Below are 15,747 nucleotides of genomic sequence, written 5' to 3' on the forward strand. Positions count from 1 at the left end.
AGGTTGAGGAAGGCTGCTTTAGCGGCTTCCCCTGCTATTGCTGCTGCCATTGCAGCTCTAGCTCCAAGGAGGCTCTACGATTCCAAAGTACAGCTCTTACACAGAATGAGAGCTCACTTTAAAGGGAGAACTCCCGTCCAAGCCTACATGAGTGAATCTGTTATTTTCCGAGTAAATAAAAAAACCTCTTGGGGTAAATTCACCCATCACTGCCAAAGGAAGTGAGGCAGGTGGCTACTAGGAGGAGGGCTTTCTCCGCTGTGGCACCCCGGTTGTGGAACGAGCTCCCCAGAGAGGTCCGCCTGGCGCCTACACTGTACTGCTTTCGTCGCCAGCTGAAGACCTTTTTATTCACTCAGTATTTTAACACTTAATTTTAACTTAAATTTAAATTTTACTGTTTTAACTCTGTATTTTAATCTTATATCAACTTTGCTGTGTGGTTTTATCCTGGTTGCGCTTTTTATACTGTATTTCGTAATTGTGTTTTAACCTGTTGGGTGTTTTACTGTGGTTTTAATTTTTGTGAACCGCCCAGAGAGCTTCGGCTACTGGGCGGTATAAAAATGTAATAAATAAATAAATAAATAAATAAATCACTAATGAGAATGGACACTGAATTGTAGTCCCACGGAGTTCAGAGAAATATGCTGTGCTGGGCAAAGTCCAAGACTACCTGCATGTCAGCCAACAACAAAAGCAGGGGAATGGATATGCACAGAATGTCAGAAGAGAGGAGACAAGAAGGCAAGCCTTGATAGCACTACATAAGAAAAGTAAGCTTTTATTGGCCAAAATATCCGTTTGAAGATCATACCATCAAATCCAAAGGATCTTCGTCACTTCATGCCTCCTCTTTAACAAAGCACTGGGAAACAAATCCCACAAGTGTCAAACCTTTCCAAATGCAAAGCCAGCAAAAAGGTGGACAAGAGCCAGCAAGAAATATTCTAGAACTTGGCAGCCATATCCTGAAGCTTCAAACATGCCCTGTGGGTGGCCATGGGTGTTGGCTGGAAAGCTACAAGCAGAGTCTGTTTAGTCCTGCAATTATACACATGCAGCGTATTAAACTGCTTAGCAACTATACAGCAATTTAGGAAAGACCAGCAAAAAGCATAAGCTATTTCATTTGGAAATGAATTCATGTACTGGGGCTAGAAAAGGTTTCTCAGAACAGTAAGTATATGAATTATTATCTTTCTGCAACATTGATGAGTCTTGACCTAAGATTGAATCTATGGCACATGTAACCAAATTACACCAACCTGTATAAATAAAATAAACATATTATTAGACTGCTAAAAAAAAGTTGAGGTTCTGAAGGTAGGACTGGGTAAAATTACAACTTCCACTGTGAGCAACCCTTCCAAGACTGAAATCATGGTGGAGAAGGAGGGGAAAAGTTGAATAGCAAGAGGACCCCATGAGTTTAGTTCAGTCAGTCAAGCCTTCACCAAGCGTTTTACAACCAATGCCTAATTGCAAGTCAGAGGAGGCCTAAGCCATTGCTACTCTATGATACTATTATTATTATTATTATTATTATTATTATTATTATTATTATTATTATTATTTGTTCCTGTACTGCTTTCGTCGCCAGCTGAAGACCTTTTTATTCACTCAGTATTTTAACACTTAATTTTAACTTAAATTTAAATTTTACTGTTTTAACTCTGTATTTTAATCTTATATCAACTTTGCTGTGTGGTTTTATCCTGGTTGCACTTTTTATACTGTATTTCGTAATTGTATTTTAACCTGTTGGTGTTTTACTGTGGTTTTAATTTTTGTGAACCGCCCAGAGAGTTTCTATTGGGCGGTATAAAAATGTAATAAATACATAAATAAATATAGCACCATCAATGTACATGGTGCTGTACAGAGTAAAACAATAAATAGCAAGACCCTGCCGCAAAGGCTTACATTCTAATAAAATCATAATAAAACAATAAGGAGGGGAAGAGAATGCACCAAACAGGCAGTATAAAAGTCAGAACAAAATCAAGTTTTAAAAGCTTTAGGAAAAAGAAAAGTTTTTAGCTTAGCTTTAAAAGCTGCGATTGAACTTGTAGTTCTCAAATGTTCTGGAAGAGCGTTCCAGGCGTAAGGGGCAGCCAAAGAAAATGGACGAAGCCAAGCAAGGGAAGTAGAGACCCTTGGGCAGGTGAGAAACATGGCATCAGAGGAGCGAAGAGCACGAGCGGGTCAATAGTGTGAGATGAGAGAGGAAAGATACTTAAGGTGTTTTTGTTCCCTGTTTACCATTATGTTGATGTTCTAGAAAAGAACTGGCAAAAATATACTGCCATATTGCAATGTCTCTTAATCCCAAATATTAAAAGTTCATAACCTTCCCTGAAATCACAAATTCTATATGGGCAGGTTCGGCAGGTTCACACAACGTGACAACCCACCCTGCGAATAACCTACGAAGTGTGGGTTCTTCTCTCCCTCTTTCTCCCTTTGTGGCAGAAATCATCTTGTCTGCCCATCCCCCCCACCCCAGCTCTGACCCTGGTTTTTAAAAAGAAAAGAAATCGCCCCCAGAAATTTGTGCAAATGGGGCCATAGTATTCTTATTTTTTCAACTCCAGAAATTTGTGCAAATAGGATTATTAATAATTATTATTGCTGCTATTACAATAAAAATAATAACGCCCCCATTTGGGCAAATTCCTGGAGCTGAAAAAAAATCATAAAAATATTATGGACTGATTTGGGCAAATTATAAATAGTAAGTCTTTCACTGGTGCGCAAGTACCCACTTTTAGGGCTGACCAATTATTTATTTATTATTTACAATATTTATATACCGCTCCTTTTCAAAATGTCAGAGTAGTGTACAAGACAAAATAAAATCAGAATAAAAACACATTAAAATAGATTTTTTGAAAAAAGCCTTGCCTTGTCAATGTCCTTGTATATTTCACCTGTCAAAGGGAAGGAGGTGCAGTAGGAAACATAAAAGGAAATTAACAAGATGAGATTGCATATAGGATAATTTGCACACTGTTGACACTGACACATCAGGAAAAAAAGGGGGGAATTGGGAGAAGCAAGTGCACCAAAAAAGTGAGGGGGGACTTACCAAGGTGATCTACTGGTAAGTGTTAAATTGTTAAAGTGTTACCAAGGTGTTAAACTGACACTTGTTGGTGTCCTGCTTCCATTCAACACTTCACCGAGTCTCCAACTACTCGAGAAAGTGAAGATCTAGGCTCCTTCCCCTTTTCGCAGCTCCCTTTTGCAGTAGCTGTACTAGTAGCTGCTTCAGATGGGAAAAAGGGGGGTTGGCAAACAAGTGACAGCGCCTCCAAAATGCTGTTTGGGCATCGTTAGAAGGGCAGTCACTGGTGAAGGATACTTGAGACAGCACAGACAAGAGCAATCGGAAAGAGCAGCAGGTTTTTTTTGCCAGGCACCTCTGTGCCCAATCACCATAACCCTCGATAAATTTACTCTCCTGCATTTGGATGACAAGACAAATAACCCCTACAACAAGTCAAGGTTTGTCAGGGTGGCTTGTTGCCCCCAAATTAGCCACCCCATGTGAAGTGTTCTAGGTTCAGACAATACAACAACCCACTGGCTGGTTAGCCACAATGGATTGTCATGTCATGTGAATCCAGTCATTATTTGTCTTGTATAGATTTTCCTGGGGGGGGGACACACAGTTTTTTACAGGAAGGAAAGCTGATACAAGAACACATTGATGTACTTGGTTAGGTTACAATTACTTCTTCTCTACCAATACTGAACTGAGATAGTACAGCATCTCACTTGTCAACTCTATCTTGCAAGCCTACTATAATCCGATTAAAAACGGAGAAAAAAATAATTATCCCTTAATGAGGGGAGTCAGTCATTTGACTATGCAAAGTTCAGTGAATGTAATTTGTGGCCTGGCACAATTCAATTGTGTTGTGCTTCCAACCAAAGTACTGCTGACTTTCTAGATATTACTATTAAAAGTAGAATTCTTAATCTTAAGTGATATATAAATCTCTCTTGATAGCCACCTGATGACTGAAAGGTGGCTTCTACATAAAGAACCCCAGCTGGATGAGAAACTGAAATATCAATTGATAGTGCATATAACATTCCAGTGCAATTACCTGTTTTTAGGACATATGGAGAGGAAGGGTTGAATTCAGAATCACACCTCTCTATCTTCCAACCCACCATCCTTAATAACACAGTTCACACATTTGCTAAGAGTGGGGTGTTGAAAATGCTATAGGAAAGGGGGGGAGGCAGTGGAAGGTGGGGTTTTCTCTCTCTCTCTGCTTTCTTCTTCCTGCCATTTGCCTGCTTCAGAAAGTCCATCTGCCAGTCATCTCTTTAGTGCTCTCATCCAGAAGGACTCACAAGGTTGCTGCATGCCAGGTGCTCCTAGGATGCAGTGGCCCAGTAAAAGCGGTATGTGTTTCTGGGTGCTGGCTCTATGGTTTCACACAGAAAGGTGTAATAGCTATCACTACTGTTTTGAATCCACTTTGACTGAAGAGATCCTGGAACAGAGTAGCCTGATAATAGAAACAATGGGCAAGTTCACACAGCACACTAAGCCACCCTGAGAATAAGTCACAGTGGGAGGGTGCCTTGTCTGTTACTCTCAACAGATGATCGCTTGCTGTGGCTAGCTTCTCCCTCAGCCCCCCAGGCATGGGCCGGCATGTATCCCAGGGGCATTTGCTGCAAAAATCCTTATTTCCTCATTCCCTATGTCAGCAACTTTTCTGCAACTGGTCTGCTGGTAAACTCTCCCTCTTCACACATCAGATCACCAAGGGGTTTTAGGTTACTGAGCCCTTATGAACACAGGAATGAGTTCACAAACACTAAAAAATATATATTATGGACTTGTACAAATGTGCAGAACTGCAAGGCTACCTTCTGTTATTGAACCCAAGATAACCATATCAGCATCTTTTCAATTTCATCTTCTATTAGGAAACTTTCTGAGTGAAGGAAATAATTTTCCAAGTACTTATGAACACGTTCATCAATGGGGTGTTCATGCCTTTCCTTTATTTAGCCAAGCATACAGATATGTCCTCTCTTTTAAGAAAGACTGCTTCACCTTATACTGAAGTAATAACAACCGCCTCTAAAGCTCCTTCTCCCCTGCAGCCACTTTCGGCTCCCATCCCCACCCCCACTTCATGTTTGTCCTTTCCCTGACACTGGTCTTCATTGCTAACTGTAAGATGCACATGAGGATCACAGAGCAGCAAGTAGTATCACTAAAGATATGCAAATTTCAGGGCAGGCAAGTGAGGCAGATTGCTAAAAATATGCATATTTCACTGCCAGGAAGTAAAACGGAAGGGAAAATTACACAAAATTCCTAACAGCAGACATCCATTCCTGTATACTTATACAGAACTGAAAATAATGATTTTAAAACTATGAACATGTTCAAGGCACTTTCCAGTGTCCTTGCTTCAAAAATTCTATGAAAACTATTAAAATGCCATTCTGAAGTGGAGAGTGCTGAGAAGGGATGAGGGAGAATGGAGGTGGCACTTGTGAGATCATGAGGAACAGTAAGGGGTTTTGCCACTCTGTCTGGGCAGCTCTCTAGCCGTTCCTGACAACATACGATAAAACTGCCCTTAACCACCCTGGGAACAAACCATCCTAAACAACCCACAATGGAAAAAGCGCCCTGGGTTTGGACATGACGCTAATTACCCTGCAACCAACTAGGACTTAGTGTGACCTGCACACCAGGTCAACGTCTCCCTCAATAGTGTTAGGTTGTGAACCGCCCAGAGAGCTTCGGCTATTGGGCGGTATAAAAATGTAATAAATAAATAAATAAATAAGGTTGATACAGACAGCAAAGGGGTGTTTTAGGATGTTGGGGGAGAAACATGACAGGATCTCCTGCTTCCCAGCCCAGGCTCTTGATTAGTGCATATGTTCTAGCTCTGGTTGCTTGAAAAGTCTTCGTGTCCATGTAAAGAGAATTTGGATGTTAAACAAACCACTTTCTTCTAAAGAAATTATTTCAAATGCTACGTTGGCACCCACCAGTCCACATGGAAGGAATGACACGCTTCAGCAGATGGAATAGAGATAATATTGCATAAGGGCCTGGTGTACAAGTGATGTCGGTCAATTAGGTGGCACAGACAAGTGGGTCCTCAGCAAAGAAACAAAATCCACTTGTGGTTTTCATTTAATAAAGCATTTTTAAGTACTACTTTAACGTACCCAGAAATGCAGGTATCACAGAGGTCAGAGGTGAGCAAATTAACAGTGCTATCAGAGATATGCAACATAATCCTTAGAATTACCTTGAATCAGGATATTTAGTAAGTGTGGCCAAGCTGCTGGTGTACATGTGCCCACCCACATCAATATGTACTGGCGCATTGGATTTTGTAAGCTGTGCTGGCGTGGGGATGCCTTGATTGTTCAAAGGAGATGCAGGGGACCTAGTGATCAGAGGTCTTGACATATTGGGCCGACTGTCCTGTGAAAAAACACAAACACCATTAGGAATTTGATTTTCTATTTTAGAAAAGCCAACAATAATAAAACAGTGAAATTCACATTTAGGAATGAATAAATGAAATGTCATCTCCAACAAAACCCAGTCTCTATCTTTAAATATAGTTTCTGGGTTGTTGTTTTTTAAAAAGTTAGAACTTCTAAAACTTGAAATTTAGGGTGCAATCCTATATATGCTTAGACAGGAAAAAAATCTACAACTCCCAGCATTCCCCAGCCACTTGTAGGGCTTTTTTCTGTCTAAACATGCACAGGATTAAGCCCATAGTAAACTTGAGGTTTAATTGCGTTGCAAGCTGGAAAGTTCAATAAAGACAGTGTCATTTAAACCCACACTACGGTAAGGCAATTCTTTCAGGCTTCCATTTAAAAAAAAAAAAACTGATCAATGCTCATATTTTAGAGCTTGGTTAAATCTCTAATGTTCTAGTAGTTTTATGCCCGAGATCAAAATTATGAAGTTTACCAGGAAAGGGGAGAGGAGGTATCATTTTGCTGAGCCCCCAAACCCTCCTATGTGCTAAGCAGTTAGAATAGGTAAATACAAACCCTCAGCTCTTCCATTCTGCCAACTCTTCTCTTGAATTTCCAATTCACATATCACGCAAACAGTAGAGGAAACACCTGGACTAGCCAACTGTTCATGTACTGTAAAACATGGGGCACCGAAAGCCTTTGAGAAAGACATTTTCCATGTAAATATTATACAAGCTGTGACAGATGCCCCTCTACACCCAATAAGCTGCTATTCCCAGCAGCTTCCCAAAGAAAACTCCAAAAGGGAGCACCACAAGCAGATGCAGATGAAACAAAACACCTCAGTCAAACTGGAAATGCAATGTCAGTAAAGAGCAAGCACTAGCCCCATGCACAAAGTTATAGGTGGGGCATAGCGAAGCGAAGCACTTTGCTGAAGCCAGCAAGGCAGACCAGTTTCAACATTCTGGAATGTAAACAAAACAAAGCACAACCTGGACACATTTCTAAGACAACCTCAACTTCCTCCTAACACTGGATGAGGACATCAAGTACTTCCTAGTTTTTTCATTCACATGCTGAACCACCAAATATACTTGTTCACTTTGCAATCCATTTAGCTGCAAACGTAAGTTTTAAAACATCAGTAGTGATTTAGTGAGGAAAGTGTGTGGTCTGTGGACTCTGGTTCAAAATGTTCATAATTATGAAGACCCTAGCTGGCCTTTGGCAAGTTATTACATATAACAGTGCAATGCTATGCATGTCTACTCAGAAGTAAGACCAACTGAGTTCAGTGGGGCTTACTTACAGTTAAGTGTGTATAGCACTGCAGCCTAAGGTTGCAGTTCTATTCACATTTACTGAAGAGTAAGACCACTGAACTGAAGGGGGGTACTTCTATGGATAGGACTGCACTGTTAATCCCTTTTCCCCCTGACAAAATGAGAACCACATCATATAAAAGTCTACTGAGATAAGAATTGTAAAATACGTTCCATGCTTAAAGGTGCTACGGGGGCAATAAAGTTATAATAAGCCTCACTACAGGATTTACGGTTGTGAACAATGGAGAAGGAGCATAACTTTTATGACCACATTTTATTTGTTACATGCTTAAAATTCCTGAACACTTTACTATGGTTTGTTTTTAAAACATGAATCCCTACCTCACAATTTAAAGCATTATTTTACCATAATTATAGGACATCATTCAGGTTTGTGATGCATTTTAGTTTGAGTGAGCCAATCTGCATCATTCACGGGTACTTATATTGGACAAACCATCTGCCATAACTGGCCACAAAACATTATGTCAGAGATGCGAGAATATTTAAGTGGGGAAAAATACTTAACTATACTGCACTCTTACAAAATGGTGGCTCAATCCTAAAAAGAATAACATGATGTATATTTTACAACTGAAACTATGTTTGGGGGTCACAGTTGCACAAGTTACATGGATACCAGGTCTGACTAATTAGTGCCAAAAGACAACAAACAAAACAACAATCTATGCAAAGAGAGGGAGTTAATCCTGTTAATCCCTATTTGCAAAATACTATGATTTTAGGATTGGAAATGCTGGAGGACCTGCTTGGAGAACGACAATTACCAGTTTATACATCCAGCAATCATCTGAGTGGGAAGACTCTACTATCATGTAAAGCATGTGACTATATGTTTAATATAATGCTGGGAAAGAAAGAAGATAAAATGATTAGTAGATGTTCCTGATAAAGTGAAAAGTTTGAGAAAATCACACATTAGTGTTAGACTTAACACACTTGGAGGAGTTACGATTTATCGCACAACAGGATAAACAAAATAATTCTATTGCCTATATATAAAAATATTCTATATGATTTCCTTTATGAATATCTTTACTTCTCTAATATACATATCCCTATTATAATTTAGAATTCAACAGGACCATGAAGATTTTTTTCCAGCCTGTAAAATTTTATCATGCAACCTCCCTCCTCACTAGAACATTAAGACCTACAGTATAAGCCTGGTTGTACTGTCCTTCAGACAACCAGCTATTTTTTAACATGGAAGGATACACACAGGTGCAGAATTATAGCATAGTGCAGCTTTGTATAAGAACACAAAAGTTACTAGCCTGCAAAAGTGTTTACTAGCCTGCTAAAAGGCTACTAGCTTACAATTCCATGGTGGCCAGAGGAGGGAAAAACCCTCCTCCATGTCCAGCACAGAAACCCAGGCTACTAGCCTCATAGCAGGAACAGCTCAGTGGTAGAGCACATGCTCTGCACTCAGAAGGCCCCAGGTTCAATCCCCAGCATCTCCAGGTAGGGCTAGCAGAGAATCCTGCCTGAAACCCTGGAGAACTGCTGCCAGTCAGTGTCAACAATACCAGTCTAAATGGACCAATGGACTGTGTAAGGCAGTTTCCTATGTTCCTAGGCTAGCAAAAAAATACCTCCTATCAAGCTAACTGGTAGAAAAGGGAGAGAGCAACCAGTCCCCCATTGCTACGATGGTGACAGAGAATACTTTCTTTTCTTAATGGTTTGCATGGATACTAATTTATTTATTTATTTATTTGTTACATTTCTATACCGCCCAATAGCCGGAGCTCTCTGGGCGGTTCACAAAAAACTAGGCAGACAATCCACCCCACTTCTGCCAGCCTGCTCATTCACCTTCATGGAATTTCTGATCACTTATGGCAACTAGGCTAACTGCTTAAATACAAAGCTGGCATATAATATCATAAAAATAGACATAGATCAGTCACTATAAGAAATAGGAGCAGCCAGTGAATAATACAACATTAAATCACATCTCACAGAATACTATTTTACTCTGTGGAGGCTCTTATTTCAGTGGGGCAGTGAATCCGCTCTGGATTTCAGTCAGAACTCTAAAGGAGCTATCCAAAGTTCTGAACCCCATCCCCACAATGCATTCAGCATCTTGTTTAGCTCCTTTAGAGTTCTGATTGGCCCCATTCAGACGATACCGTTTACCATGCTGTTAACCCTTTTGTGGTTAGGGCAGCATGGTTAATAATGTCGTCTGACATGTGTTTTCCCTAACCATCTGCCACTGCTAACTACATTGTGGCAGGCTTCACTAAGCATGTTGTGCAACATGGTTAGCGGCGCTAACCATAGCTAAAAGTGTCATCTGACACATGTCTGTGGTTAATGGGGCGAAATCATAGAGCTTCCTGTACAGAGCATCAAGAATTGCCCTAGCCACTCTAGCCTCTGTTCTCTACCACTGCTCCAGACTGTTGCTTTGCTTAAACGTTCATTGCGGCCACCATTTTGTTGAATCGGCTCCGATTTTGGTGCAGTAAATTTTATTTTAACGGGCGCATTCTGTCCACACATTTTGGCAGGCTCCCTCCTCCCCTATAATGATGCTAGCATGAACTCAAAATGGCCGACGGCATCAGGGGAGGAACAGTTGCTCATTTTTAAAAAATCAGTAATCTTTAACAGCGCAGTGTCACAGTTAAAGGGAGGTGCGGAGACGGACTGTCACCCACTCCCATCCCCTACATGCCCACGCTGCTCTTCAAGTGGAGGAGGAGCAGCTTGCTCATTATTTCTTTTAAAAAATCAGTAATCTTAAACTGCGCAGAGTCACAGTTAAAGGGAGACACAGAGACAGACTGCTACCTCCCCACTGCCCAGTGATCAAGTTTCATTTTTATTTTTACTTTTGTATTATTTACACTTTAGCCTGACTTAAAATGGCAGCCGCAACTGCAAAGGCTCCTTGCGCAAGGACTGCTGGGATATGGGGGCAGATAATTTGGAGGACTCAGCTCATCTAACTGGTTTGTGGTTAGCATGTGGTTAAGGAATCCTTAGCCACAAAAGGGTTAATGGTGTCATCTGCTAGTGTTTCGCATGTGGTTAGCGTTAACCACAGCTGAACATGGTTAAGCTAACCACAAAACCCTGAGTGTCGTCTGAACGGGCCACTGAAATCTAGAGTGGATTCACTGCCCCACTGAAATAAGAGCCACCAGCCTCCACTGATTTTACTATAGATCCTTACTAGGAAGCACTCATTTTTCTGACAAAATGGGACAAATTATTGCTGAAGTTTTTTAGGCACAGTTTATAATGGGATGTCAAACAAATCTTTCTAGAATATCCCTCATATACTATGGGACACCCTACTGTTCATGAAAATACATCTTTCACAAGGGGGGGGAACCAAAGCACACTCCTGAGATATACAAAAACATTTGTCTCTTCCAATTCTACCTCCACTTCTAACTCAGGAGTTCTAAGGGAAGTGGATAGTCTCCTGGCCAAAGTAATGGCAATCTTATCTTGGATTTTGCATTACTAGTAATCAATATTTTTATATGATCATTGATCTAGTTACATTTCCCCATGAAATCAATCCATGCAAATGCAATTATCATGCTAGTGAACTATATAAGAGACAGACCATTTACAAACGCAGAGAAATTTGTTACATATTAAATACTCAGAACTGAATGAAATCTGGAAAAAATGCACTTGCACTTGTAGTAGAAAAAGAAATGCTTGTTTTAGGAATGACAATACTGCTGAGATTCAAAAATACTAAAACAAATAAACCTGATTATTATTCTCCAAATTGTGAGCCCTTCAAAACTCTGTAATGTTTTCATCAAACCCACCGTCCACACACATCCTGGGAATTCAATGTGTTTCTTTAGTGTTCCTGTGATAATCGTTCTGTACTTTTGTGATAGATATTTTAAAAACACTGTCCAAGCCAAACCTATTAATCTAAATGGGAGTGAAAAATGCATGCACATATGTAGGTTCCACAATGATTTGCCCAGCTTAAAAGCTGCACCACATGCAATGCAAACTAGACCAAATAAGCATGCAAAATGTATAGTAGAACAATGATGTTTCTACATCTTAAAATACTTCAGATCCCATGCTGCAACGACCCTCAGGCAAATATACATATACCTAACATGATCCAGCTACATGCAAATATTATGCAATGTATACAACTTCTGATGAATCTCACCACTATCTTGAATCTTTTGGGAGAAATCAGTTTGTTGCTGGGTAAACAAATTAAATTATTTTGTCAGAAATGTTTTGAGCCAGTATTATTTGGATCCTCTCTGCAACAGAGATGAATATCTACTACCCAGAAGTCCTTCTTATCCTAATATGTATTTTGTAGTTTCACATTTCCATCTATGCTGACTTCAGTTTCTTAAAATCTTCAATGCTCGTATTACCTAAAGCAGTTAATGTTATTTTTTTTTTGCCAGTTAATATTAGTGGGTATATTTTCATGGTAGAACCAGTATAAGTTCCCAACACCTGCAGGAGAGCCACAGGGGAAGTGGAGGCATCAACATTTAATCACTGCACACACCCAAGTCTGAATTTCACAGTGCAATCCTATAAATGTCTACTCAGAAGTAAGCACTATTGAGTTCAGTGGGGCTTACTGCCAACTGAGTATAGGATTGCAGCCTAAAAAGGTAATTACCTGTTTGTGAGGCTAGCATTTAAAGTGTAGCTACCTTCATTAACAAAGGAACAGCAGGTTCTCATGATTAAACAAAATAAAGGGAACTAAAATTTAATGGAGATGTGAAATCCTTCTCTTTCTCATATGATATCAAAATCTAAGTCAACTAATTATTGTAACAATTTCTCTAATTGTTTCCCATGCTTATGAAATGTTTATTGCCAATGCTAATACTAAAACATGCATACATACACACACAGATTACCTCACTTGCATGAAGGAAAAAATCCTGTACTTTGAATCTCTGTACCTTAAAGAAATCTACGTACACAAGTAAGTATCTTCAACAGGTTTCCTTCCTTCAATACCGACTCTCTAGATCACTGCCATTGGTATGGTGTTCTATCTACAATATACCTATTACTTTCTTTGCTCTGTGACATGTATAAAGCTTCTTGCAAAATGAGCAATTATTGTGCAACAGGGTTCTAATAATGCTGCCTGCTTGACCTTCACAAGCTACACATTCTACCAGTTTTTAGTTAGTCACAGATTTAAGGATAAAATCAAAGAGGTACGCCTCTGTACACAAACTAGTGCAGCATTAGGCTAATAATTATAGGGTTGGTTCCAGATTAAGTCTAGTTAGAGTAGACCCATCGAAATAAATGGTACTTAAGTTAGTCATTATACTCTCCTTTGATTAGGTTTACTTGATGTATGCCTAAATGTGGAACCAACACCATACCCTGCAGTGTGTAGTATGACAACACTACTGGCTACTGTACTCCCTGATGTGAACATATGCATATTAGGGAGTACAGTAGATCAGGCTTCAGGATATATATATATATATATTTGCAGATTATCAATTCATCAATGCTACAAAAATAGAGACTACACTTAATATACAGAGAAACAAACAGTTTAAAACTGAGATCTGAAAAGACCCTGTAACATCTCAACACCAGGTTCTTTAAGACTATCTTTTGAATTCAAGTCCTCCCAATTCTCATACTTCTAAGAATTATGAGTTAATTGCCTTCTACAACTTATTAACTACAAGGCATATTTAAATAGATATTTCTATCCTGTCCTTATAGTGCCAACACACAAAACAATGTAACATACATCCAATTAAAACATACAAGGAAGATGCAGAAGAAGAGACCATTGATAACACAACCTTCAAACTTAAAAGGTTCTGCTTAATGTTAAGCTCTTCTCACTAGTGTAATTCTACTATTTACTGTAAAAAAAATTCAAGTAAAAAGAGTTGAAACCATAGTTCTTATTAGTGAGGGATTAAAAATAGAGAAACAATCTGTTACAAACAGTTCTATGCTGGATTTTAAAAGACTGATCAACCTCCCTTTAAAAGGTACCTTGGGAAAATGACAAATTTTGATCTGCAGAGGTTTTTGAGGTAAAAAAAATCCTTTGGAAGGATACAAAAGTACCCTGCGTAACCACAGCTTTTACTTTTTTGCACTATTTTTCATATCTGTTCACAATTATTATTCCCCTAATGATTAGGACCTAATAATGTTTTAGCACCATTAAACACAAACACACACACACACGGAGGGAGGGAGAGAGAACTAAGGGCCTTGTTAGACGGAGGTTTAGCCTGGTGCCCGCCCCGGGCTCGCCCCTGTGCGTCCAGATGATGCACAGGGGATCCCGGGGTCAGGCAGGGGTGAAACCTCCCTGGGCGCGGGGTAAATGAAACCCCTTTTAGCCCGGTTTTTCCCGCAGTCCCGGCCTCAGGTCGGGCTGAGGCCGGGACTGCGGGCGAGTGGACCGTTCCGCCGCTTTTCCTGGCTATCGCATTTACACGTGAGTAGCCAGGAAAAGCGGCGGACAGGCCACAGTGCTCCCGCTGCCACCGCGTCCCCTGGCCTGCGTTGGCCTCCACCGCCGAGTCCCCTGGCCTCCATTTCCCGCCCCCCATGTCCCCTGGCCTGTGATCCCACCGCCGCCGTGTCCCTGGCCTGTGATGCCCGGCGCTGCCATATCCCCCGGCCGGGCATCACAGGCCGGCAACATGGCAGCGTCGGGTATCACAGGCCAGTGACATGGCAGCACCGGGCATCACAGGCTGGGGACGCGGCGGCGGAGGCCAACGCAGGCCAGGGGACATGGGGGGTGGCGGGAAACGGAGGCTGGGGACTCAGCAGCGGCAGGATCGCAGGCCAGGGGACATGGGGGGTGGCAGGAAACGGAGGCTGGGGACATAGGGGGGCGGGAAATAGAGGACATCAGGAGATTGGGGGGATTGGAGGCCAGGGGAGATCATGGGGAGGGGAAATCGGGGGAAGGGGGGAGCAGGGAACCCAATTTTTTTTTAAAAAAACACCTACCTTTTCCGGTGGTGCGCTCCTGTGCACGCGGCCCCTTTAAACTAAAAAAAAAAAAAAAAATATGGTGGACACGACGGGTCCTTCTAGCAGCCCATCGTGTCTTACGTGTCGATAGGGGCGACGGCCTGCGCTACTTTTAGCGTGGACTGGCCCCTCCTCCCACACGGATTCCCCAGTAGGTCTAGCAAGGCCCTAACTGGACATCTTCCTTGTTCTCAACATGGCCCAGCCAACCAAGGATCCTGCAGTGAAACTGACAACACCATGGAGCCAATTATCTTTCACTTTGTAGTGATGTCACACCGCTCTCACTGAAGCACAGAACTACTCCAGTCATGCCAGTGGAATTGCACGTCCAAATATACATCCCCTTGACAACAATATGCATGCTTCAGTGTGCCTTCAAATGCTTATCCAAATGCATATTCCAATAGACATCAAGCCAGATTTACAGTATATTGCCCATTTTCCTGCACATAAATACTTTCTACTCTCACAAATACATGTCCTTTCAAAGACCCCCCTCCCACAATTTCTAAAACTAGGGGACAGTTATGGAGGTTGTAAAAATATTCATAAAATGTAATCCAGTTTTGCTCTGCTTCCTAGGACAGGGGTGGGAGGAGAAAAGAACCTATTTGTTGTCTTATGACATCTCTCAGACTTTGACAAAAGTGATTTCTTTGCCTGCATTTACGAAACATAAAAATACCTGATGATTTCTTTTGGATCTTCAGTGGCAAACTCCCTTGGGATTGTTCCAGATCATCTCCCTATTAGGAAGGAGAAGCTAACACCCATCATAAAACTTCCAGAGGCATATTAGATGTTTATTCTCCCCCTGGCAATTTCACCCTCAGAAGTGGAACAAACACTGCCAGTTGCCATCTCTGCTGAGAAA

General features: G+C 41.0%; 1 protein-coding gene across 5 annotated transcripts in view; it reads right to left on the reverse strand.

Annotated features, from left to right (window-relative positions):
• The window catches only part of KCTD1 (potassium channel tetramerization domain containing 1), a 95,070-nt gene that overhangs the window by 21,553 nt on the left and 57,770 nt on the right, over positions 1 to 15,747 (reverse strand). For 2 of the 5 annotated variants that reach the window (XM_063130665.1, XM_063130664.1), the window contains exons 2-3: positions 7,075 to 7,173; positions 6,309 to 6,487 (exon numbers count right to left, since the gene is read on the reverse strand). In XM_063130665.1, the coding sequence (XP_062986735.1) occupies positions 6,309 to 6,487; positions 7,075 to 7,089 (194 nt within the window). In that variant the 5' untranslated portion in view covers positions 7,090 to 7,173. Of the gene's footprint in view, positions 1 to 6,308; positions 6,488 to 7,074; positions 7,199 to 15,747 lie in introns of all 5 variants that reach the window. The other 3 variants (XM_063130666.1, XM_063130667.1, XM_063130663.1) reach the window with 2 other exon arrangements.

Source organism: Elgaria multicarinata, chromosome 7, assembly GCF_023053635.1.
Source record: "Elgaria multicarinata webbii isolate HBS135686 ecotype San Diego chromosome 7, rElgMul1.1.pri, whole genome shotgun sequence".
In the NCBI taxonomy this organism is placed as follows: Eukaryota; Metazoa; Chordata; class Lepidosauria; order Squamata; family Anguidae; genus Elgaria; species Elgaria multicarinata.